Source organism: Cariama cristata, unplaced genomic scaffold, assembly GCF_000690535.1.
Source record: "Cariama cristata isolate BGI_N322 unplaced genomic scaffold, ASM69053v1 scaffold1629, whole genome shotgun sequence".
Taxonomy (NCBI): Eukaryota; Metazoa; Chordata; class Aves; order Cariamiformes; family Cariamidae; genus Cariama; species Cariama cristata.
The window spans coordinates 1-26,542 of NW_009637185.1; the positions used below are offsets into that span (position 1 = coordinate 1).

At 39.2% G+C, this 26,542-nt stretch overlaps 2 protein-coding genes across 2 annotated transcripts; one reads left to right on the forward strand and one right to left on the reverse strand.

Annotated features, from left to right (window-relative positions):
• Window positions 1-867: 867 nt before the first annotated feature.
• On the forward strand, window positions 868-21,426 carry LOC104156325 (matrilin-2-like; the record flags this gene model as incomplete). Its single annotated transcript, XM_009708176.1, has 16 exons — window positions 868-990; window positions 1,148-1,270; window positions 1,634-1,756; window positions 1,850-1,972; window positions 2,205-2,327; window positions 5,672-5,794; window positions 5,885-6,007; window positions 6,173-6,295; window positions 6,502-6,624; window positions 6,766-6,888; window positions 7,049-7,171; window positions 9,300-9,713; window positions 12,177-12,329; window positions 16,929-17,000; window positions 17,910-18,005; window positions 21,090-21,426. Coding segments are annotated over 16 exons (2,141 nt in total), but the record flags the coding sequence as incomplete, so codon positions are not given.
• Window positions 21,427-22,979: 1,553 nt separating this feature from the next.
• Window positions 22,980-25,842, reverse strand: RPL30 (ribosomal protein L30; the record flags this gene model as incomplete). Its single annotated transcript, XM_009708177.1, has 3 exons — window positions 22,980-23,145; window positions 24,416-24,546; window positions 25,697-25,842. Coding segments are annotated over 3 exons (327 nt in total), but the record flags the coding sequence as incomplete, so codon positions are not given.
• Window positions 25,843-26,542: the final 700 nt, after the last annotated feature.

Below are 26,542 nucleotides of genomic sequence, written 5' to 3' on the forward strand. Positions count from 1 at the left end.
CTTCCTAGAGAGATGGTCGATGCCCCAAGGCTGTCAGTGCTTGAGGGACAATGCCCTTAATGACATACTTTAACTTTTGGTCATCCCTGAAATGGTCAGACAGTTGGACTAGATGATCGTTGTAGGTCCCTTCCAACTGAAATATTCTATTCTATTCTAAGTCCTTGCAGGAAAATAAAGGGTGTCGGGAAGAAAGTGAAATTAAGATGTTAGCTTATCGAATGTTCATTAATAGATTGTATTTAATTTTATTTTGAAATATGAATTGTATCTAAATTCTATATCAGAAAACCCCGCAGAGCATCTGCTTGCCCAATTATAGCTGACAATTTTCCAGAATTTCACAGCAGGACCATATAATTTCTCTTTCTCAGTACCCTTAAATACTACATACATCGAACTTTTGTAATCCTGCTTTACAGAAGAATGACAAACACCTCCTGAACTTAAGCACAGATTAAAAAACCCACAACTATTTCAGGTTTGAGCAGGTTCATTACTGAAGATAAAAAGATGATGACAGAAAGACATCTCTCACCAGAAAGTTTACTTGAAATGTGGATGGGGGAGTTAGGTGCCTTTGAAAATCCCTGTGGCTCACTAATCTGCTTGCTAGGGTCACGTGAAATTCTACAAACTCTAAAACTGGAACAGTGCACTTTTCCTTAATAGTAAGGTTATAAAATTAGCAGGACAAAGATGTACTTTTTTGTTACAACAAAAAAAGACAGCAGGTTCTTTAAATGATTTGCAGGATTGAGTCCAGTATACTAGCAAGGACAAGAACATTCAGTAGCTGGGAATTGTAAGACTTTGAACATCTCACCCTTAACTAACACAATTTTTTATCTATTAAATTATTCCCAGGTAAAAATGTCTGCAAATCAGTCAGCCATGGCTGTGAGCATATTTGTGTTAGTACTGACAATTCCTACATCTGCAAGTGTCGTGAGGGATTCGTATTGAGAGAAGATAGCAAGACCTGCAGAAGTGAGTGACTGGTATCTGTTGAACGTTTTTGCATGTGTATTAGGCAAGGAAAGAAAGGGTTTTTTCACTTCTTACTTGGAAAAAAACTTCCTTTTGATATCTGCATTTTTTTAACATGTTTTCATTCAAAACCTATATTTATATCAATCATTTCCAGGACAGGACATCTGCAAATCAGTCAGCCATGGCTGTGAGCATATTTGTGTTAACAAAGATGACTCGTATGTTTGCAATTGTCGTGAGGGTTTTCTGCTGAGAGAAGATGGGAAAACATGCAGAAGTAAGTACTCTGATTATCACTCACAGACTTTCATCTACAATACGTAGATTTGTGGAAATGTTCTAACAAATACAACAACAACAGTTTACTGTTATAATATAGGACTAGTATTGTTATACCTGCTAGAAGGTTCTAAGAGACTCTACGGACAGAAATGGTGTATTTTAATAGCCAAACTCATATGACTGGAGACAAAAAAAGACTCGCAGTTTTTCAGGTACCTAGAGTTAGAAGTGTTTGCTGTGTAAATTTTCGCCCATTTCTTCCAGTGCTATCAGTAGACCTAATAAAAGCTATTACTTCTCCCTGCATGATACATTCACTGGAGATGTACTTTAACCAAGTATCATGAACTATTCTCAGATAAAGACATTTGCAGTTCAGTTGACCATGGCTGTGAACATGTTTGTGTTAATGCTGATGAGTCATACATCTGCCAGTGTTATGAGGGATTTGCACTAAGGGAAGATGGAAAAACATGTAAAAGTAAGTATCCTTATCTTTAATAGAAGATTTCTTTCATAATCTGTACATTCATAGACAAGTTTTAAATACCAGCAACCTTATTTTTTTTTCCAGATAAAGATGTTTGCAATTCTGTTGACCATGGCTGTGAGCATGTTTGCATGAATACTGACAATTCATACATTTGCCAGTGCTATGAGGGTTTTGTATTGAGGGAAGATAAGAAAACGTGTAAAAGTAAGCTATTTTATGTTACTGTATTTTTTGCACTCAGAGGTCTACTGAAGAAATATATTGTGTTAGAGGCAGGTCTTCTTATAGAGGATTTTGCCTGACAAAAATCAGAATAAATTCTTTATTTACTAGGACCTTATTACTTTTAGTCTTTAAAGTTTTGGAAATGTTCAGATTTGTTCATATGGAAATGTTCATGTCAAACTGTAGTAAATAAAATCTAAATTATTCCTAGATAAGGACATCTGCAAATCAGTTAGTCATGGCTGTGAACATCTTTGTGTTAATAATGACGATTCATACACTTGCCAATGCCATGATGGATTTGTACTAAGGCAAGATGGGAAAACATGCCGAAGTAAGTAGCTTGGCAATAAAAGAAGAAATTTCATTTTCATTTTATTACGAGATTATTCACTGATTCATAGTGGTCAGAATGGAATATTGTTCTCTATAGATCATAAGACTTCTATGAGTTAATTACTGTTTGAACTAAAGATACATTTCAGAAAATCAGCCAATTTTAAGGTTTGAATGTAGCTTTTAAAATGTGAACTTCATTTCTAGATTGAGTATGCTGAGTTTTAATCTTGAGCATAGGATGTTGCTGCATTTTACTTTGATGGGTTGAAGTTCTAATTACTACTCTGTTGTTCTGTGTATATTCATGCAGATCATGACTTCACCTGTTCCTAACTTAACTTCTTAGCATGTTCTTTTGTAAATGATAAGCAGATTAAACTCCTTCCGGCTCTTCATATGTTTTCTGATCTTTTGTAAGTCTCTTCTTGCTCCCCTAAAAACCTCTGCTATTTATCAGCATCCTTGTGGGGGCACCTCAGTGGTACAAAGCCTTCTAATACGAGACACAGCAGGGTCCACGGTACAGGAACTATAACCCACCTAATTCTTATTTGAATCTACCTATCGTTTTTTATCTTTTATCTTTTTTTTTAAAATCTATCTTTTTTTATGACCAAAGATAGTCTGTGACCAAAATATTCTGCTAGCACTTGTGTTCAGTTAGTTATCTAGCATGATCATAAGCTGTTTAAGACTCTCAGTCACACGGGTGTCCCACATCCTGTATGTACAGCCTTCATTCTTTGTTTCTAAATGTATAAGCTTAGTTCTGGCTATTTTAGAATACGTGTGATTGGCTGATTTCCAGCTTGCAAAAAGATTCATGTCTCCTTATATCAGCAGCTGCTCTATTTTTATTTGCTATTTTCTCAAAACTGGAATAACCTGCAAAGTTTGTCAGTGATTATTTTGTGTTTTCTTTTGGGTTGTTCATAAAAAAGTTAAATAGTAGAGGAGCAGGCCAAATTCTTAGAAAGCAAGCCATTTGATGTTACCCCATTTACAATTTATTCTGAAGACCTCTCTAACCAGTGTTAATCCATATAATGTTGATTCTGTAGTCTGTTTCCTTAATCAAAATAAATACCAAGACTGCTGCCTTACTGAATGCTCCATTGTATGAACAGCATGAGCTTTATGGACCAGCCTCATAATCAATTTTAAGAGATATTTATTTAGTTTTCCAAGATCTATTTTTCCATAACACCAAGTTGATTGATATTAATTCTCTTTCTTTGATTTTACTCTGAATCAAGTTCCATATTATCTATTCCATTATTTTAATACAGATCAATGTCAAGCTGACAGGCTTACAATGAACTACTCATCCTTTTCAAACACTGGAAAAATAGTATTTTTTCAGTGTATGTACATACACTGGGGATGGAGACTGCTCAGTGTTTTGGGGCTTCCTTGGAGTTCTACGAGTTACGTAAAAATAGCACTAAGCATCCAAGGTGTTCTACAGCCAGCTCTTTTACAACTCTTCACTGCAAGTTATCTGGAGTTACTGATTTAAAATTGTGTGTGTTCAGTAGGTGCTGTGTGACCTACTTCTCAGCTGATGAAACTCTTCACTCCAACAATATCATCAGTAGCCTATTTCATAAGTTCAGATCTGAATACACTAAATATTTTTAACATTTCTGCATCAAGATTGGCAATTCTACAATTTCTATCTACTAATTAACAATACATTATTAGGAACAAAGAGCATTTTAACAGTCTTTAAGTAACTTACTCATACTATCCTTTATTTTGTGGCCATGCACCTCCTTGTCCTTTATCTTACTATTCCAGTGTTTTCAAATTCGTAATATTTTCACTTTCAGTAAATACTGTGAGTGTTCTTTTCTTTCAATCATTATTAAAATCTTATAGCTAATTTCAATTTCTAAATGAGGTTGCTTTTTTAACTATTCTGGCATTCTTTTTACATTATGGGACTACATTTTGGGTGGGGTATCTAGTAAAATAACTTTAAATAGTGCAATCATTCACTTCTTTTACTTTTTTTTTATTCTTTCCCCCCCCCATCCCAAAATACTCTGGCTCATATTTGCTTTAAGCTATACAAAATTCATCCTTTTGGAGTAATAGCCATGTCTGCTGCTGTATTTCATTCTGTTTATAAACAACAAATGTGTCTGAGTTGCACACAGCTGTGTATAAACAGATGCTAATTTTTACTTACATGATTATTTTTTCTTTATCTGCTATAATGGGATCTAGCATAGATCGCCATGTCTTAAATGTAGTGCTTGTTGAGTTAGAAGATTCTCTTCTGTAGTAGTTTTTTGGAATTTCTATATTGGCAGCATGAGACCTCCAGGTAATTTGACTCAGATTGAAGTTCTTGTAAAAATGTAAGTTTTTCTTCCCTACATATTAAACCTAAGTTTTTTGCTGAAGAGTCAATCTGAACTTGGCTGTCAGTACTGTTCTGCTTTCCATGTAAAGGTAGTTCTCCATTAGCAATTGAGAGTATTTTCTTCTGGGTTGCAGTGAAAAAGAAACAGGGAATGCTGATAAATGGTTCCACTTCCTTCTGTGCTTTCTCCCCATCTGTCCTTCTTGAAGAGGTTTTAACCAACTGGTTTTAACATTGCAGTCATACAAATCCTCCCATCAATTTTCAGCAATATCAGTTAGATTTTATTTATCCTTTTAAATTAGTTCCTATTCTTCTGGGGTTTGCTTATGCAGACTTTTGGCATTGATGTAAGGATGTTAAAGAATTATTTTGCTTCATGTCCTGTGGTGTTTTGCTTAATTTTGTTTTTACCACCATGAATTTGTGGTAAATGACTGTACTAAATTGTTTCCTCCTTTCACTCTTACTGCTCTTAATGTAAAGTCCTCCTCTTTAATCTAGTTAGATCATTCCTAAAATTATTTCTTGTCAGTGGGAGGCCATCCAAACCATGCAATTCTTTCTGCTCAGATGGTAAAGAACTCATGCTCCATGTAAGCTAAGCTGTCTGTCTTTTAACTAGCCAGAGATTTGCTTTCAGTTTGCAGGCTTCCATCTTTCTTTGCTCATGGGATTACCCCTACAGTCTTTGTATTTATAAAAAAAGTTAAACTAGCAAACCACATTAAATATTATCTAACTATTCCCAGGCAAGGATATTTGCAAGTCAGTCAACCATGGCTGTGAACACGCTTGTGTTAATGCTGGTGATTCATTTGTTTGTAAGTGTCAGGAGGGATTCCTGCTAAGAGAAGATAGAAAAACATGCAAAAGTAAGTAGTCTGATATTTATCAGCATATTTTTCATCTGCAGCTCATGCTTATGTAGAAATGCATTAACCAGCAAGAGCTGTCATCTGTTTCAGATAAAGATCTTTGCAAATCAGTCAACCATGGATGTGAACATGTTTGTGTTAATACTGATGATTCGTATATCTGCAAATGCCGTGATGGGTTCCTACTGAGAGAGGATGGGAAAACCTGCAGAAGTAAGTAGCATGAGAACTTAATTTGATGAATTACACATATAATCGAGGCCTCTGCTGATGTATGTAGACTACCAACTCTCCTGTTTGCAGACAAGGATGTTTGCAATTCAGTCGATCATGGCTGTGAACAAGTTTGTGTGAATACTGAAGATTCCTACATCTGCAAGTGTCATGAAAAATTCATACTGAAGGAAGATGGAAAGACATGTAGATGTGAGTAGCCTCAGCTATATATTTTATTTGAGGCTTCTACCTGTTGTGCCTGTGAGTGTTTGCACAGGTATATGTTAGTGATTTCCAGCCATTTGAGCTGGTTAATAAAAGATACTACCTCTCCCTAATGAACCTCACCTTACAAACTCCATCCACTCTTCTCAGATAAAGATGTTTGCAACTCAGTTGACCATGGCTGTGAACATATTTGTGTTAATACTGATGATTCCTATATCTGCAAGTGTCATGAGGACTTCATACTGAGGGAAGATGGGAAAACTTGTAGGAGTAAGTTGTTTAATCTTTGTTTTGTACTTCCTGATCTGTTAATGAAACACACTATGCAATGGTAGTGTGTTATTTGTGTCTTTAATATAGAATCAACTTCATGGAAGTGAGCTCCTTCATGGAAGATTATTGCCATAATTTTTACATTTTGTTAATTCATTATTTACCTAGCTAACTGTGCTAAATATAATTTTCATTATTCCAAGGTAAAAATATCTGCAAAACAGTCAACCATGGTTGTGAACATGTCTGTGTTCCGACTGGTGATTCATACGCGTGTCAGTGTCACAAGGGATTTATATTGAGGCGAGACAGGAAAACATGCAGGAGTGAGTAGCTGAAGCTTTTATGGGGAATATGTTTTTTCAGTCATAAAAGAAATAACAGATTTAATTTCACTCAAAGCTTGTTCATGCCAGTTTTGCATTTGAGAAATGGTCTAATAAGGAAATTCTCTTAACAATTCTCAGATAAAGACCTGTGTAAATCCATTGACCATGGCTGTGAACATGTGTGCATTAATAATAACAATTCATACAGCTGTCAGTGCCATGAGGGTTTTGTCCTGCGACAAGATGGGAAAACATGTCGAAGTAAGTAACTCAATATGTCTGTCAGCCACTCTTCTCTGGCATTGCTACACAAATGAACAAAGATGTTACACTCCTTTGTCGTACATTCTTCAAATATCAGGTTTGGAATCTTTGAATTTATAATTATGTTAAATAGAATACATATTTCAATTTTTCCTAGATAAAGATGTCTGCAAATCAGTTGCCCATGGTTGTGAACATATTTGTGTTAATAATGATGATTCATACATCTGCAAATGCCATGAGGGATATGTACTGAAAGACGATCAGAAAACATGCAGAAGTAAGTACATTTTATTTAGAAAGCATTTGTTTCTTTGATTTCTAAAATTACTTGACCTCACTTCAAAAGCCTCACTTCAAAAAATGCCTCACTTCAAAAATGATATAATATTTGAAAGCCCAAAGCATATGTAAGTGTGATGGAAGATGTTTTGAACAATTAACTTGATGCTCTCGTAAGCAAAAAAATAACAAATTGGAACAATTGTTTTGGTATAGCATGAGGTACGATAATAATTCTTTCCAAACATCAGGAAAAAAGCAAAGTGAAATCTTATTATTAAGGAATATGCACTTTAATCAGATTCATATAATGTGGATCTTTTATCTTTATATACTCCATTTTAAAGTATCATTAATTCTATTTGCTTATCTTCTAACATGACATGCTTAAGAGTCTGACATGCATTTATCTCATCACCCCTTAATACTTGGAGGAGAAATTCTTCTACTAGAACTCAGTAAAAACATTTATTCTGCAAAAATGGATGCCTTAGTTGGGGAGATTATTATTGCCAAGAGAATGGGAACATGTTCGTGACTGATCTCAATCCTAACTAAAATGATTCACCATGAACTGCTGCCCTATCTTGACTTAGGCAACGATACTGAGGTGGTTCTGATATTCATATTCATTGCATTTCCATCACCTTAGTATGCGTGACACATCTTTTCCTCAGATGACTGCAGAAAGGAATTCTTGGACAGCAGTTTTAAAACAAATGTATTGTCTAAGAAGAAAAGCCCAAGCTTTAAAGCTGAAAATTCCTTATTCCTACACTGACTTGGTAACAGACCTCCTCAATAATTTCTGCAAAGTAATTTCTGTTGCACCATTCTCTCTTGTACAGTGCTTACAGCATTCTTACTATACAAACATCAGAGATGAGTGGAGGTCAAAGTTCATTTGGTCCAGACTAAGATGCAAATCCTACATTCTTTAGTACGGCAAATTCTCCCTGGAAGTTACATTGATCAAATAGGAGCTGAGCATCCCTGCAGCCAGCCCCTTGCACAAAGCGCACTAGTCTATGCCTGCTGGAGGCAATTTCTTTCCAGAATAAAGAAAACACCTGACAGAACCAGTCTGCTGCTTTGAAGACATTTTCCTGTCCCTAAATTCCCTAACCTTGTCACTGATGCACAGTGCCTACAAACTGCTTTGATTTTTGCATGTGCACTTGCCAAAAAAGCAGGAGAACTCCAAATTTGTCAGTCTCCTGACAAACTCCCAGCTTTAATGGGTAAAACAGAAAAGGTTAATTTCAGCAATACATTAGCCTTCTAATTACAAGATTGTTACAGAGTTATAAGCAAAAAAACTTACATGAACAATTCTGATCCATGTTTAGCAGCTAGACACATTTCTACCATTTACTCTCTCACCTATAGATTTTTAGCTGTTTTTCTGCCACTAGAGGTTTCATTTGGGCTACAAACATGTGCATTGTATGAATTTTGTCTCCAGACTTGAACCTCATCCTAAGCTCTAGGGCAGGCTACCTAACCCTTCTCTTGTCTCTCAGCCTTTGCCAAGCTCTTTGGCTTTTGCCTCATTGTTCTCTGCCACTCTAAATATGACTCCTAGATTTTCACCGTATATACAAGTGTGACTTCACTGACTCATTTTTTTGTACCGCCTTTACCTTTTTGCTACTTCTGCAACACAGATGCAGCTCCAATGATTCTCTTCCATGTCTTTCAGTGCTGGTCATCTACACAAGTGTAAATTTAGCATACTGGCCTATCCCTGGAAGAAAATTATGGCAACTGTGTCTCTATATCCTAGCTATGTTCTTCAGTTATACAGTTCTCTCCATTTAAGAGTAATTCTTAAAATTTTCTGATTGTTGCTGTATTTTTAAGAGTTGTAGTATTCTGCAAAGCAGTATGTCTCAGTAAGTATTCACTGGGATTATATTTTTGTTAAACTCTTGGTCATAGGCACACTCTTAGCTTTTGATAAAGACTGTACTCAACATCCTTAGACACACTGGCAAAGTTGGGTGAGCCAGGAACAAGGTATTCTAGATGATCTCTGAGTTTATGCTGTCCCTCAGTATCTCGGTCCCTTTTTCAGCTTTGTGGAGTTTTTTCGTGATCTGAACACTCTGCTGCTTATTTCACAGGATGCACTGAAGGCCCAATTGACCTGGTGTTTGTGATTGATGGATCAAAAAGTCTTGGCGAGGATAACTTTGAAATTGTAAAACAATTTGTCTCAGGAATCTTGGATACACTTGAGATTTCACCCAAAGCTGCTCAAGTTGGTTTGCTTCAGTATTCCACTGAAGTTCACACAGAGTTTACATTAAAGCAGTTCAGCTCAGCCAAAGACATGAAGAAAGCTGTATCGCAAATGAAATACATGGGGCGAGGTTCCATGACAGGACTGGCTCTGAAGCAAATGGTTGAGAGAAGCTTCACAGAAACAGAAGGAGCAAGACCATTTTCAGCAAATGTCCCTCGAATCTCCATTGTGTTTACAGATGGACGAGCCCAAGATGAAGTCTCTGAGTGGGCTGCTAAAGCGAAGCAAAATGGTAAGTGGAGATTTTTTTAACTCATTCAAAAAGGCAAATATTGTTAGAAAATAGATGTAGTAATAGTATGAATGTGCTACAGTATGTGCTAATCAAGAGAGCGCTTGCCATAGCAGTCTGGCTAGCACAGTGGCCACAGTAGCAGAACATCAGATCTTTGGTGTTCACAGGAGCCTTTGCATACATCCATAGGCATGTATGTCATCCCTAGTGCAAGACCCAGGATGAGTGTTTCACCACTGGGGTTCTGTGCCATCCACACGTAGTGGTACTGCTCACCTGGCAGTGCCCTGAACATCGTGACTGAGGGTAGATATTTGATAGAGAGATATGGGAACACTGGGAACTTCATCAGAAATTCTAAGAAAACAATAATAAAAAAAAAAACCCAACCTGTCTCTTCACAATAATCTACCCTCCTGAGAAATACTATGGTAATAATTGGTTATGTTAAAATTTTATTTACATATATTCTGTATTTTTAACCAATTTTATAGTGCTGATGATGTTCTGGAAGGAAGACGGGTCCTCTTTACAAAAGGATATAGCTGCAGTCCTGTCTATCTTTCTGTTTTTATGTGCTTTATCAGGCAATATGCTGAAATGTAACTGAAAACTGGTGGGTTTTAATTTAGAATATATCTGGGGAGAAATCCATCCTCTAGGACACCTGTACCACAAATCAGAAACTTTTCAGCTGTTTAGCAGAGTCAACTGAAAATTTTCAAAACTTTTCAAGAAAATAAAGGATCCCTTTTTTCTTTGTAAAGCATTTTCTGTTTTATGAGAAACTGCTTTAAGAACCATGGCTGAAGGCCCACAATACAGTGAAAACAGCCAGACTTTAGAAGATGCTGCACATCTTTTTTTCTGTTCTTGTTGTATTGACTTGATATTATAGCGTTCGTCAGGACTGATATCTCTCTGTAAGGAGAGAAGGGAAAAACGTCCAAGGATATAAGATTTACAGGACTGAAGAAGAAAAGAAGTACAAGCCAACCTTGCTTACTTGGTGAATGAAACCTCAGCTCCTGACTGCTAACACTGATATTTGTAATGCTACAAGCCAAATTCATCCCCTGTGTAATTGCAGCATAGGCAATGTAGTAATGCTGAATATGAAGTTGGCCTTGAATGCTTTATCACTGATATCTCCAAGTCTTTAAAAAGCAACAGACCTCAGCATGACTGGTCCATTCATTAAATTCAATCAGCTTCTGGTGAACATTTTACTTTCCTGGCAAAAGTGCAATGGTAGGCAGATTAATGACGAAAAGTAAGGAGATGCTTATGTTAAATGTTAAAGAGTTGGAAAATGCATCTTTTATGATGTTATCAGGCCCAGGATTCTTCAGCAAAAAGGTTAAAGCTGCAATTCAGTGAGTGTGTAGCTGTTATTACACCATGATAATAAAGAGATATCAAACCCCTCATACTAAGTTTTATCTGAAACCAACCAGCTGAGAAGGCAGCTTCTGCTCTTGAATGTTAAAAGAGCTTGAAACACTATGAAGCTAATAGTTGTATTATGAATCACAAAATCAGTGCTAGTTGTGGACACTTTCTAAGCCAGATGTAAAGCTGATGTAAAGAGAACTTGTATCAGATCATATGTTCACAAGAATAAAATAATAACTGCTGAAAAAGGGGACATTGAAGATCACTATGTTTTGTATTCATCGCTTGTTTAAAATCTGTCTGCTGAGAGGGCTGTGAACCACTTCTGCCTTCCCTGCTTTCAGAACGAAGAAAACTACAAATCCTCATTTACTTTCTCCCTAGCAGCTCTGCTGGGGAAGTGGTTGTCCTGAGCATCCCTGTTGTAAGGCTCTTTTTCTCCTAGCCCCACAAATCATTTCTTTTCCCCTGTTCTTACCCTTGTAGGTCTGGGTGCCTTTGCAGTGCCTCCTAGCCCACTAGTGTCCCTTAGAGTGCAAGAATCTCATCTCAATGTGCTCTGAGGATTTCAGTGAAACTCTGAGTATTTATATTTTTCTAAAAAAATTACTGACATCTTTCAGGATTCTGCCCCATTTGCTAATATATAACAGGTCTTCCCACCAACCCAGTAATTAGCTTTATTGCACACACCCTACGTACAGATACACACAAACCAGAACTTTCAGTGCAACTGTGAGGCCGACTTGTGTGATTCTCTTGGATGTTTTGCAGTGCTCTTTCTGAGTTCATTTGCTATCAGTAGCAGCCAAGCAATTGTCATCTCTTTAACTTAAAAACTATCTTAAAAATTACAGCCAAGCAGTGAGTTTCTACACATCCCTTAATAACTAAAGCATATCAAGCCTGTTCAAGACCAATTTTGAAGTGACACAGTATATATATTCCTTGTGCTCTCCCTTTCTCTCTCTCTAAAATGACTAATGCTCATATTTTCCTTTCATGGAGGAACAAGGGTTTAAAACTGCTGATGTAATAATTATGTGCAATTTCTTTTGGATCTAGGTATAATTATCTATGCCATTGGAATAGGAAAAGCAATTGAGGAAGAACTGCTGGAAATTGCTTCTGAGCCATCATATAAACATCTTTTCTATGCTGAGGATTTCACAGCTATGGAGGACATAAGTGAAGAGCTAAGAGCCCAAATCTGTGAAGGTAACAGTATTCTACTTTCATTGAGAAAGAAGAGGAATGAATGCTTATAGATTTTTTGCAGGCCTAAAAGGACAACTAGTGTCATAGTATAGGTCATAGATCATTGGTGTCAGCAATTGCAAGGCATAAGTCAGTCATGGTAATTTTTCTGCCCTTTAGTATGTGAAGAACATACACCCTTAATATATCACCAGGTAAAGGTATATAATAATTGTCTTTTCTTTATTTTCATAAAGGTTGTATAAAATGTACACTTCTATGCCCAGAAGAATCAATTACTCCCTTCCCTTTCTTTTTCTACAGTTAAGTCAGCCATGCACTGAACCCCACCCTGCCAAAGAAGCATGATCTACTTCATTAGGAATGTGGGAAAATAATCAGGGATTTGTAATATCTTAATGAGAATAAAAAATTACTCTGAAGACCAGTGGCAAAAACCTAAACCACAGCAAAACAAATCATCAAAAGCTGTTGAGCGTATTTATAGAAGGCTAAAAATAGTTCATTTAACATACATTTACAGCTACAAAGAATGGATCTCAGTTATGCATAAGCTCCAAGTTTTGCTCCACAAATGTGGAAGGTCTGTTCCAAAAAGCACCCTTCCTCACTCTGGCACAAACAGCCTCTATATAAACATTCCCAGCTGAAGTTTTTGCAAGGGAAAGGGGGAATGGGAGCTGGGACAAAAGCTGTTCAGCCAGAGTGAGGACAGCATGTCTCTCCCACTCACACGTTCCCAGGACTCGGTATTATTTGTACATTCAAATTGGTACCTGAAGCAAAATTCAGAAACGTCACTGTGAATAACATTACTCATAGCACTAGAATTGTGCAAGATGATTTAATTTTCACTAGCTTTTATTTGGTTGTTTTTCTTGGAATTAAATGCAAACAGGTTTTAATTTCTTCTTTAACGTTACTGTGTAAAATTGGCTGGCAAGGAGTAGTGCATTTCTTACTCGTATGGATGTCAAGGAAGAATCTGAAAAAAAGAATCTGAGAATGTTTCCTAGCCTGTATATTCTTTGTGTTTCTCTCAGTCCTAAGAAGTCTTACATCCATCTTTCTGAAATACAAAGTACTATGATAACATGAAATCAAGTCTGTTCAATTAACCTTCTTATTAGGCAGATAATCTGCTGATGACAGCATGTCATCTTAAAAGCTTGGGGAGATGCCAAAGCCAAAACTGTCTGGCAACCAGTATAATAATTTTCACTCATTAGCAAACCCCAGAGCTCGGTGATGGAAATGCATCCTTCGGGTACCCACAGCAGTGTTTAGCAACCACGATTTTCTATTACTTACCATATGAAAAATAAGTAAATCCTGCCCCTTTGTGGCGGTTTCTACACTACACCTCTAGTAACGGCAGAGCTGGTGCCTCTCTGCTTCTGTCCTCCTCCTCTCACCAACAGGCAATGCCTCACACCTGTGAACCAAGGACTGACCCAGCCTTGTTTTTCTGGACACTCCAGGACTACCTATTGCTCATCAACTCATTCCACCAGAAATTCTGCCTCCAAGCCTGTTACACAAGCTGAAAGTTTTTGTTTGTTTGTTTTTCCCTTCTGTTTTGGTGTACAGCCTAAATTTTTTCCCTCCTTTGCAACATCAGTAATTTCATTTTTACTCCAGCCTTGGTCCGTAGCTGAGGACTTCTGAGGCTCCAGCCTGTGAGGGCAGTGGGAGAGCCACTGAACCTCAAGGACTCCACTGACAAAGCCTCTCATCCCCAGTCCCAGCTGCAGAGGGGCTGCATGTTTCCAAATAAAGCAGAAGCCTTCCAAATCTCTTTTGGGGTAAGGCTTTTTCCTTTTATTCTGCAAGAAAGCATCAGCCTTGTATAACAACTGCTGATTACTATTAATTATTCTTGATGGCTGGTAGTAAAAAAAAAAAAAGGGTAGTTTTCTCTTTTGCATTTTATTAAGAGGAATTCAGTCAGAAGGTTCCCATTCATTGCCTTGGTTAATGTTCATTTCTCATCTGACTGGAAGCACTAACAAGGCTACAGCAATGTCCTACATCATACGCACTCATCATGATTGCCTCTTCACCGCTGTTCTGAGCATGTGCATTATGGGGAGCCTTTAATTACATGGTCACATACTATGTTTGTCACAAGACCCCAGCCCTGATCAGATGACAGTACTCAGTAGCCTGCTGGTTAACATTCTGTTCTCCTTCCAAACTGTGGATCATGATCACTGCTGCAAATAGTCAGCCACAGCTTTGGAAGACATGCTTTTTTGCAGACACTTTATCACAGGCTTTTCCTAACAAAATACTTAGGTTTTGTTACAAAATAGAACACTAAAACCAAACACCCAACTTTAGCGTTGCTCCCAAACAAATTTGAGTATTTACGTCCACTGCACTGACTTCAGAAGGGACTCAGTGACAGAGGCTACCAAGCCTATTTGATTATTGGAAGAGTAAGAGTGAGAAAACTCATGGGTTGAGACAAAGATAATTTAACAGGTAAAGCAAAAGCCACACACATAAGCAAAGCAAAACAAGGAATTCATTCACCACGTCCCATGGGCAGGCAGGTGTTCAGCCATCTCCAGGAAAGCAGGGCTCCATCACCCATAACAGTTACTTGGGAAGACAAATGCCATCACTGCAAATGTGCCCCCCTTCCTTCTTCCCCCAGCTTTACATGCTGAGCATGACATCATACGATATGGGATATCCCTTAGGTCATTTGGGGTCAGGTGTCCCGGCTGTGTCCCCTCCCAACTCCTTGTGCACCCCCAGCCTACTCACTGGTGGGGTGGGGAGCAGAAAAGGCCTTGACTTTGTGTAAGCACTGCTCAACACAGGGATGTTTTCGTCACTGCTATCAACACTCTCTTCAGTAGAAATCCAAAACATAGCCCCATACTAGCTACTATAAAGAAACTTAACTCTATCCCAGCCTAAACCAGCACACACGGATCAGAAATCTTTGGGCCTCAAGTAGTTTCTGAAGCCTGAAGAGGAGTTCTGAAATGTACAATTCCCTCTCAAACTGGAGACCTTCTGCCAGACCTCTACAAGTCTGTCTATCAGTCTCTTTTCCTGTCCCTTACATCTGACTCCTAATTACTCGTGTGTACTAGCCCAGTGCCCAAGCTCAAACTTCTCAGGCCAGCTCCTCTGCCCTTCCTAGACAGCCTCCTCATTAGCCTACAGCTCTTATACAACTTCTAGAGCAAGTCCTTACCCAGGGTCAAATACCCAAGGTTAATCTTACCTGTTTCTTCCCTCCTACACTGGAAACCTCACCATCCTTGTTCCCAGCTGATCGTTCTTCTGCTTACCCAGTTTGTTTCATTCCTTACCTTGTGATCTCACCCCACGCCTCTCTGCCCTGAACTCTTCTCCAAAATCTGTGTTCCTTCCACCGCCTGGTTCCCACGCAGACTTTTTGATAGGTACAAATATTGCAGTTCTGCCCACTGAACTCTGGTCTTCTTACTCACCCACTCATCTCTGTTCCCTGTTCCTCGTGCTCAGTCACTCCAGCCCCCACCCAAAGGGTCACATCTTCCCAGTGCAACTTAGCGCAGCTGTGTACTTTTGCACATCAGTCAAAATTCACTAGCCCAACAGAGATCCCAATAGCTGTAACAAACCTGTGGGGCCCAGAAGCATCTCCCACCTCCTTACTGCATCTCCATGGTGTATCAGGAGAGTTTGCCTCATCCCTTCTTACCCTCAAGCATTCACTTTCAGGGAAGGAACTCTGGCTGTACTTGCAGGGAGGGAGTCCCAGATCCTCCATCCACCCCCCTGGCATACCTGATCAAGTCATGCAGTTGTTGAAAATATGTTCTTCAGCTCATCTGGGCCATTGAAGGCTCCGCAGTTAATTGAAGCATTTATTTTCTAGAAAGAACGCCTTCTTAAGGAACCAAAGCCGCCTCTACATTGCCCTCTTGCGGCAAGAAAGGGGTAGTGCAGAATGACTCGAGGTGTTTATACCTTCGTTATAAAATAGGTTTCCATTTCTCTCCAGACACCTTTTGACTAAAGAGATGGGTATGTGGGGTCTGAAATAAATTCCTGTATTTCAAAGCCTGTGCTTCATGAATTAGAAACTTGTATTTTTGCTTATAACTGTAGTGCTTCAAATAAACTCTACTGAACCCTTCTCACCTAAACACTCCCAATTCCCTGATCAGTGTTTCCCATTATAAAGGAGAAAACTGAAGGAGAGCAAGAAATTTCTCCCTTCCCCAAGCAGTTTTTATTCTTATTCAGTTCACCCCAAAGGACTGACAGATGACAATGAAATATTCAAGAACTTTCACAAAAGGACACAAAGTAGGTTGCTGTCATTTGAGATCGCTTCACTACTATTAATCTATTCATAAAGCACTTCTAGGTTTGGAAGAGTTCCTCTGATAGCATGAGTTGAAGGGTAAGTCCTGGAGTTTCCATCAACACTGGACCTCTTCTAAACTGCACAGGTATAAGGCATTCTCCATGTGTTATGAGAGACAAACACCAAGTTACTAGTAAGAAACACTTCTGTTTCTATGGAATGTGAACATTTTCATTGCTCCTTTTGTGATCTCATTTCCTTTGGCAATTTCTTTCTACCAGCCCTGAGAGAGTCAGCTCACCAGAAGGCTCCATCATCTGGGAGGCTTCATAAGACTGGTCCACAGACTTCAGGTTGGCTGTGTTAACTCAGTGTCCTGCTGTCTCCCCAGATCAATGCCAAGTTGCTTCTTTGTGCCACCTTCTGTAGAGCAGCCTAACCAATTCCCCTACAGAAATTATTCAGCCCATTCCCCTTCCTACCCCCTCCAAGCCACCCTCCTTTCTACAATTCAAATCTGCTTTGTACAAAAAAATTTGAGATTCACTGTAACAAATGCATGGCTGCATGCTGCTTACACCATCCAAATGAATTACTTCGTGGGGAAACTTGTATTTCAACACTGTGCTTGGTATTTTAAAGCATGTTCAGCTTTCAATCACTTCTGTTTCTCACTCCCTTTCAGTTCTGCAACCCACAACTTAAATCATATATACAGTAAATACAGCCTAACAGCTCAGTTCCTTCACATCTTTGTATCCCTAGTCCTCTCCATGAATGATCCTCACTGCAATCAGTGGGATTACTCACTAATTAAGGAGAACTCAGTGCATGCGAGTAGAAAAAAAAAAAATACTGTATAATTAAGTGAAGTGGGTTTGATTTTTAGAATTTTGGGGGGTTTCCTGCAGGACCTGAATCAACCACCATAGCCATCACAGATGTCATTGCCTGTCCCAATCTTGCCATACACCACAAGTACCTTTTTGAAGACAGTCACACTCACTCAACAAGAACAGGTAATCACATTACCTTTGTTTGGAATAATCCAGACTTCTCTTTGAATATACAGGCCTAAGTGTTGTGTACTATTTTCCAGTATTTACAGAATCTGCCCCAGAGCATTCCTTTGGATGTTGACCTGTTCTGAGAACAGGAAGCTGTATTAAACCTGCTCTGCATTTATAACTCCTTGTCATTTCCTCCCCCATCCCATTCAATTTATTCAGCATTTAGCCTATGTTTGACTGTTTGTTTTTCAGCAAAAGCTTCAAAAGACAAAGACCAGTGCAAATGTGAAAACCTTGTGACGTTCCAGAACTACGCAACCAATGAAGTAAGAAAACTCACTCAGCGATATATCCTTTCAGCATAATTGTTTCTTACATTTAAGACAAGGGGGGCAGGTTAAAAGAAACTTTAATTATAATGCATCAAGTCTAAGCTGGCTCCATAGCTCAAATCAATCCACTGTGATGAAAAGCTAAACGACTTAATAGATCATGTTAATCTCCAAGAAGCAAGGCTTTCAAGACTTGAAATCTAACTCTCCTTCATAGAAGGGACCAAAATATTAACAAGGATCTTAACTTCTAATAATCCCCAACAGGAAACACCTTCAGGGACAGCAAAGAAATGACTGGTCAAATACAAGACTAACTCTTTGCTTTGGGTTATTTCTTCAGATGGTGTCAAAATACTGGCTACAGGAGTCAGAATACAGGAGATGTTTCCCTTCTGAACTGCTTGGTGAAGCACCAGATGCAGTGAGTCATTTAAAATAATAGTCCAAATGAAGAGGAACTCAGAGGACTGAAGTCTGATTAATTTTGCATAAATATGCAGATAAAAATTAGCTAAGTGCAGATCAATAGCTTCCCCTCACCCCAAGTTAGTCTGCCTTTTCAAGGGAGCGGTGACTACAATAGCCTTTACACTATCTATCTGTAACATCCACCAGATGTTCCAGGAGGCAACAGCAGCAAATTGGCAATACAACTTTTCTGCAATATGGTGCATCATACAGTATTTATGCAGCAAATTCCTGTGTTTTCTTCATGAAAGCTGCTTCTGCCTAATCAAATAAATAGTAAGAAGACACCACGTCTTCTATTTAAGTTTTGTAACTGCACGCAACATCAATAAGCACTTATTTTCTGCACAGAAGAGTACAGCGATACCAACAGCTCATAGCTGTGTGCTTCCTAGACAAGGACAGGTTCAGACTGAGGAACCTGTGCAGTTAAGTCTGTCCAGACTAACAGAGCCCTCAGTGGTCGTGACAACAGGCAAGATCGCAGAGGGCTCTTAACCTGATACAAAATATTGCCGACCAGTTCAGACCTCACTTCCAGCTATTTTGTGTAACTGCAGCAGCCAGCCTCACTCACTCGCTCACCTTCCCAACTGAATCCTTCAGCAGGTGGCTTAAGGAATCATGTTCCGATCACTTGATTACTTTTAAATTATTCCATGCAAACTAGAATTACGTCATAAAGGGGGAGAAAGCCATCGCATAAGGTTACTGCTAGACACCTCAAATGCTCATCAACTTTTATAATTCTCCTATACTGGAGGCTTTGTAAGTCTCCAAATAAGTTATCTGGAGAAAAATCTCTAGGTCATTTCCCACATCCTTAAGAGCATTATCCAGACATTCACAGTTCCAACCTAGATGCTGACAAGAGTGAGCATTCCTTCCCCCTTCAGCAGACTTTAATGTAATCTCCTGCAGCTGGGCTACAAGGAACTCTGAGCTCACTCAGAATTAAAGAAACAGCTTAGCAACATGCGCTTTTCTGCTTTACAATTTCAGCAGGCAACTCTGATTTTTAGAGTCCGAGGAAGACTCAAGGTGACAGAAAAGCTGCTGACACTGAGCCAGAGACCTACGCATTTTGATAGGAACAGTGCCAAGCACTTCCCCAGAGCACTGTGCAACCACTGCTTTGAACCGAGTAAGAACTATCCACTTCCCTCTCCATTACAAACCTCATTTCTCTGCCTTATCTGACGAGTGGCTCAAATACTGAGCGATACGCTAGTTCTTGGTAACTGCAGAAGACTGCTCACCAGTGCCCATCCCAGGGACCTGGGGGAAGGGGGCAGACAGAGAACCAGCTACAAAACTAGCTCCAGTTACAGAATACAAACTTAGAGGGACCCATCCAAACTCTTGATGGTTTATAGCCAACTAATTTAACTTTTCCTATCAGGAGATGAATGCAGTTTCTACTCCTTGAACTTTGCTTCTGTAAAAACTTGTGAAACATTGATGTTGCATAGAAAGCAGCTCAAATGATGCTAGCATGCATATAGTAATCCCTTCTGCATGGCGGACAGGTGAAGAATAACCAAACATAAGCCTGATGTACAGGCAAGCTAGTCCCCCCAGAAGTAGCAGAAGCCGGACTCCCACTCTCACTCCTTACTAGCAAGAGGATAGATTCTCTGGCTGTCAATGTGACCGGTGGGGTGGGTGGCACACGGCTGTTCTGGCCATACTCTGAGCCTGAATTCAATTTGCCTGTCTACCCTAACCAATTTCTAACAGCCCCATGTCGAGATGACACTTCTATATGCCCAGTTCTCCATTTTTTCTTGTGCAAGACCTTAAAAGTTGAAATCAAGACACTAGACAAGCAAAGAGTCAGGTGCAGCAACTTAGTCCTTTTAAGGTGAACCCCGGTGCCTCCAGTTCTTTCTTGGTGCCAGGTCCCCTCTTCCTCTCAGCTTCCCCTAGTTCCAGCCTTACCATGGCTCTTGTAGAGAGGCAATCAGTTAAACGGTACCGATCCAACCTCCTCCTGCAGCAGACATAGCATTCCCATCAGCTGGAGGTGCGTCTCAGGAAAGCTACCCTGTACACTGCTTTGCAAGCTTCTCCCGTCAGTGGAGCCAGCCCTAGATGCCACGGAGCTCGTTGTGCTCTACTTCACCTCCGTCTGGAAACCACTGGCTTTGTAAACATGCCCCACGCTACCCCCACCATAGGGCAGGGATTTAAGATCATGACTGCAGTAAGAATGTCTGCTGGAGCTCTGTACAGATTTATTATCTACTGTTAGCTTACATGTAGGTTTCCATGTGATTAAATGAAACATTTTTTAAACAGCATTAACTAGGATAAATATTTAGCTTCCCTTTAAAACACAAGAAAATGGCCAGTTTTCAGAACTACCAGCATCCTTAATAAGCTGCAGCATGAACTCCACATCCAAGTATGCCTGTTAATGAATGGGGCTTCACACAGCTTTCTCAACTATGCTGACTGAAGTGGAACACGAAAATACAGGTGAATATTGTATCAAACTACTGGGAGTGAAAGAGGGTAACAAAGAGGGGAAACAACAGCAAGTTTATGGACCACAGCAATCAGGCAGCTGAGACTTCTTCTATTAATGCGTTCTATCAGTAGCTCTTTTTCCTTAACTTTTGTCTACTGGAAGAAATGACGAAGAGAATGGAAGACTTGGAAAACAGGCTAAAATACTGATCCAAATTTAAAATGTATACTACACTGTATATTTATACATACAAACTTGTCAGAGCTATTTTCTTAAACTGGTTCAAAGTAACAAATCCTTGTGTCTGAAGTTGAAAAGAATATTTTGGATCCCTGCATCTATATACTATGTGTTGTCTTGCATTGACTGCAGGTAAGAAATATTGAAGATTTTATATATATAAACAATTTAGCAACTAGCAAAAATTCTAATTAAGCAGAACTAAACAACTGAAATAAGCTATGCAAAATAATAAAATGCTGTTATTTTTTGAAGTGAAAGCTCCATGTTTTGAAGTACTTTTAGGGTATGAATCTATTTGCCTTGCTTTTCTGTATTTCCCTCCTCCACTCACTTGGCTAGTATTTCAAGCACCCTCCTGGGTGGACATACGTAGTTCTATACATACATGCATATATAAAACCAGAACTAGTTGGACAGTATTCACAGCAATTGGATTTCACTTATATTCTTCAAACAAGAGTAAACTACTGAAATCAGTTGGAAGTAAAAATAAAAATTTAAGTTTGTGTTGAAACTGTGATGAAAGTAAATGTGCAAAGTGGGAAGTCTGCTGGATTATGAGGGTATGGCAATCCGAAGTTTCAAGTACTTTTTCTCTTACAACATGCAGACCATGTAACTTCTCCCATACTGTCCCTCCGCCAGCATTCAGTGATTCTCTTTCCTGAATGTAACTAGTATTTTCATTATGAAAGCATTCTCTGGGCAATACAACTAGCTGTACACCTGTCTGTCAAACGCCAAGACACAAATGAAAACAGCAAATTGCTTCCAGCCATTCTGGCCAACTGAAGTGCCTTGAAGTTTTACTCCTTCCCCTTGGCAGCAACAGCTCATTTCTGCTAGCTTTACTTTCACACCACCAGCAGCATCTAAACTTTCTCTTGAGCTGATCCAAATCTGTGGTTTAATAGGTAGAGACACCAGCACTTCCTTTGCTTTGATACACATTGGGTTGCCACTTTACTATCTCCAAATGGAAACACACAACTTCATCCATTCTACACCAGAAGCAGAAGTAGTTGCAGCAAAAAAATATTAAGTGATCTCAGATAACCTAATGAGCGTGTATGGATATATAACAGCAAGCTTTAAAAGGCACCTTGTGCTTTGGCAAACAGAACGCAAGTTCTGCAAGGATACGGGTACATGCGGATTTTCATTAGGAGTTGCTTTTACAGCACGTCAGCAAAGCACTGGCACCTCAGTAACGGCTAGTAATAAGGAACATCCTGCAGTCATGGTCTCACGCAGAACAGACACAAATCTGTAAGACAGCAACGTCCTCAGCAATAGTGACTTGAGAACACCAACTCATCTATCTCTAACATAACATCTTCAAAAAACTAAAAAAAAATGGGATTAATTTAAAAATCAGCTTTGAGAAGTTAATTGTTCTCTTACTGAAAGTATGATGTAATACATCATGTCTAGCAGCTATCCTATTTGCCTTTGACAGACAATATTCTCTTGGAAGGAAAAGACAAAGGGGATAATTTGCATTAGTATTTTGTGACTGACTTGGTAAAAATAGTGTGAATTTTTTTTAGTGTAAGCAAACCTTTCGGGATTCCCCACCAACATCCCAAATTTGCTACTGTACCTCACATGATGCCTTGATTTTGCATTTGCACTCCAAAACCAAAAACTAAGGAAGCCCCAGCCTGCTGGGATTTGGCACCATACCTGCCACAACCAAGTCTTCCTCCACTTACCTCCCAAGAGCCACAACTCCTGGAGAAAGAAACAGGCAAGTTTTGTCCTGTGAACATTGTTTCTAACAGAACAAGAAACACAGCAGTAGTGATGAATCTTCATTTATATAGTTTGTTCCCTAAAACCAGCGAAGGTATAATACAAATTTTTCTTAAAACAGATCTGTAACCAGTTTTATTGTAGAAATAACACCTTTACAGCATTTACTTCTCACTGGTTTGTTCTGGCATGCTTCTAATGATGTCAGAGTCACCTGTAAAACAAGAATATATTGTTAGAAGAGGAAGATCTATAAACCTCTATAAACCCACAGAAAGATCTGTTTTCAGGAATAAGCCAAGAAGTAAGGAAAACCCAACACATCAATTCCACAAATAGCAAACAACTTAAAAGCAATACAATACAGTCCATTTAGAAAAAAAGCAAGTACTTCTGATGGCTTGATAAAAAAATACTTGTAACTGTATTTTGCTAATCCATACACAGTATTTTTACAATAATTATGTACCTGTCACTAGCATTTACAAGGCCAGTACTAGAGGAACGATCTAGTCCTGGAGGACACAATGCATAGTTTTAATATAGCGAATGTCTAGCCTCCCCTGATCACAAAAATATCAGGACAGCGAGAATATTCGCATTATGTTACAAAGCAGTAAGATTTACTTGCAGTTCCTTCTCCGCCCAAAATCAAACCTAAAAGTAACATTTCAAAAATTAAGTTTACAGCTAGTATTCAAATATAGGCAAGCTAAATAAAGTTTTCTGACTCAACAGGGAATTCAAACTGATGTCACTTGGGGAACATTTGGTGAAAGTTATTACAGAAATCATTAAATCCGTATGTATCCATTTTGGTCAACAAACACAACAAGATTGATTCTTCTCTTAGAAGATTCTGGAAAGAGGATGAGAAGCCACCTAATTAGCAGTCTGTATGAGGAACCTGAGCAACTCTCTAGGACAAAGAGTGCGACCAAACCATAGTAATTATACCCACACTTAAGAGTTTTAAAATTAAACGTTTAATATAATTTTCAACCCTGGATTAGTATCCACCTGCATATAGGTTATTTTTGCATGTATCATTCTGGGAAGCAGGACAACTCACAATCCTTTGTCTTAGATTAAGAACGGTCAAACAAGGTTGATGTAAACAGCATGTCGCACAAGCTCATATTCTAGCTGATGGGCTCAGAAACATGTACCATAAAGTTGCTTCCCAGCCACTGAAACCTCATTACAGACTGACAGGTAGACAAAACGCACACTCACGGGGTTTAGCAGTAAAAGGAGCTATGTGCAAACATAAGCAGCAGTAATTCCAGGTTCTAAGAACCTAGGACTCACAAAAGAAGAATAGGATCTTGGTCAGAGAAAATTAAGAGTTGAACCTGACAGAAAAGGACAGCAGAACGTGTCATCACCCTGCATGTTACCTGCCCAGTGCTGCTACTCACAGGTGAGCAGTGGGAGCACTGATGCATACCCATTCGGTCACTACACTGTAAAGAGACACATACCTGGGTCAATGATAGCCAGTGTACACACTCTGTAGTATTTCCCACACGCTGTGCCCAATTCGATGTTGTTGCCGCTATAATGATGGACACCAGTCTTGGCAAGCATAGCGTAGTACTCAATTTCTGATTTTCTGAAATACAAAAACTAGATGTTAAAAGCACTGACAAACAATTCTGATTGAATGCAATACGGCCAGAGCAGCTTTAACTTCAATCACGCTTAAACCTTACACAGTTTTCTTTCCCACCCAGAAAAACACATCTGTTCTTTGCCAGACAACATCACTACTGTGTTATGACTCAGGAACCCTCATCCAGAAGCATGCTGAAGGTACGCAATGGCAAACACACTTCTGGGGTGCAAATCCTTGATGTTCCTCCTATACATACTCATTTCTACAGGAAAGGGGATTCAGGACTTCTAGACTTCCAGAAGGTTGCAGAAGCTAAGCCAAAGTACATAAACGATGGCCATTATTAATGCTGATACCCAGTGGCCAGATGCTGAACAGAGATCTGGCTGCCACCAGCTGTGAAAGAAATTGGGGTTTTTTTGTTTGTTTTTTTGCTATTTGGGTTTTTTGTTTGTTTGTTTTTTTAAAGAAAAATATGAAGTCAATCTATATTTCCTTCTTTTCTGACTTCCACCAGGAGATTCTAGTGGTCAATACCGTTCCTCAAGCACTTTTGGGACCCCCACTAACATGTTGCCTAAGGTAACAGTCCTGCCATTTCTCAAGCATCTAATTTGGGGTTTCTGTATTTAGAGTTTCTTGAATCTGTCAATAGCCCTTGATGACAAAAAAAGGGCCCAGAATTCAACAACAAAATGTCAGGAAGTTAGTAAAGATTTCATTCTCAAAAAAGCAATTTCACTGGCCCAGAACCTCTGTGTCCTTCAAATACTTTACATCAGTGTCAATTACCAGTTTTACTACCTGTAAAATTACTTTCCAACACACTACTTTGAAAAAACACAGGAATTCAGCCCCATTATATTTTTAATGAATGCTATCACGGTGTGAAATGCTGCCGGTATCTTCGCTAGTGTGAAGTCTTTGAATTAGAAAGCTAGAAAAATGCTGGGAAGCATTTCAACACATTCAGACCTAAAATCATTATACACCGAACAACCCAACACTTTGATTTCACAGCACTCTGGAATATGTCAGCAAAGTACTCTGCATTAATAATACACTATAGCAATTAACAGGAAGTACGCAGCGTATTTGTACAAAGAACCTGCCTTAAAGAGAACTGGTTTTTCATACATCTGCTTACCTTAAAGCAGGACAGTTGTTGGCGAGGATGACCAACTTAGCTTTGCCCTGCCGAATCATTTTCAGAGTCTGTTTGTATCCTAGCACATATTTACCACTTTTCATAACCAGCTGAAGCCTAGAGTTTATGGACTCTAGGGACTTTTTCTGGAAAAGATGTAGAAAAGCGTTATTGTATGCTACTTTACAATGTCCAAAATGGCAGTGAACATAAGAAAATTAAGAAATTCCAAATACAAGCAATCTTTTATTTTTCCTATAATACGCAACGTGGAACAAGAAGAGCCAGCACACCATATGAGTATGAGAAAGCTTGTGGATAAGGGGGTTGCTGATATTATGTTTTCTCAGCTTCATAAAAATATCTCTTACTCACGTATCTTACAATAGGAAGATACATCTTGAAGCATTGTTGCTGCTCTCTCTACATTAATCATTAACATCCAAGTGTTTCTGACACGCCTTTATCAAACCTCGGCTAGCCAAGTCCAAGTAAATATTACTTCTGCCTTGCAAATCTAATCCAGGTTTGAAGCATGTCCCTTCCTAAAGCGCACACTAATATCGTTATATCGGTTAGCAGAAACAGGTAATCACATGCAGCATGAGCTGACACCCCCAACGGGACAGCGTGGTGCCCGCGACAACAGGTAAGCGCCTCCGCGAGGACGAACGCCGCCACCTCACAGGAAACCCAGGACTGCCAGAGCCGCTCCGAGAGAAAGGCAAGAACACGGCAGGACACGCAAAAGCCGAGTTCCACCCGCACCAGGAACTCGGCACTAGCTGCCCCTTCCTCCACCTAGCACAGGGGCCCTGTAAGCAGCCCGACAGAGCGCACAGCAGG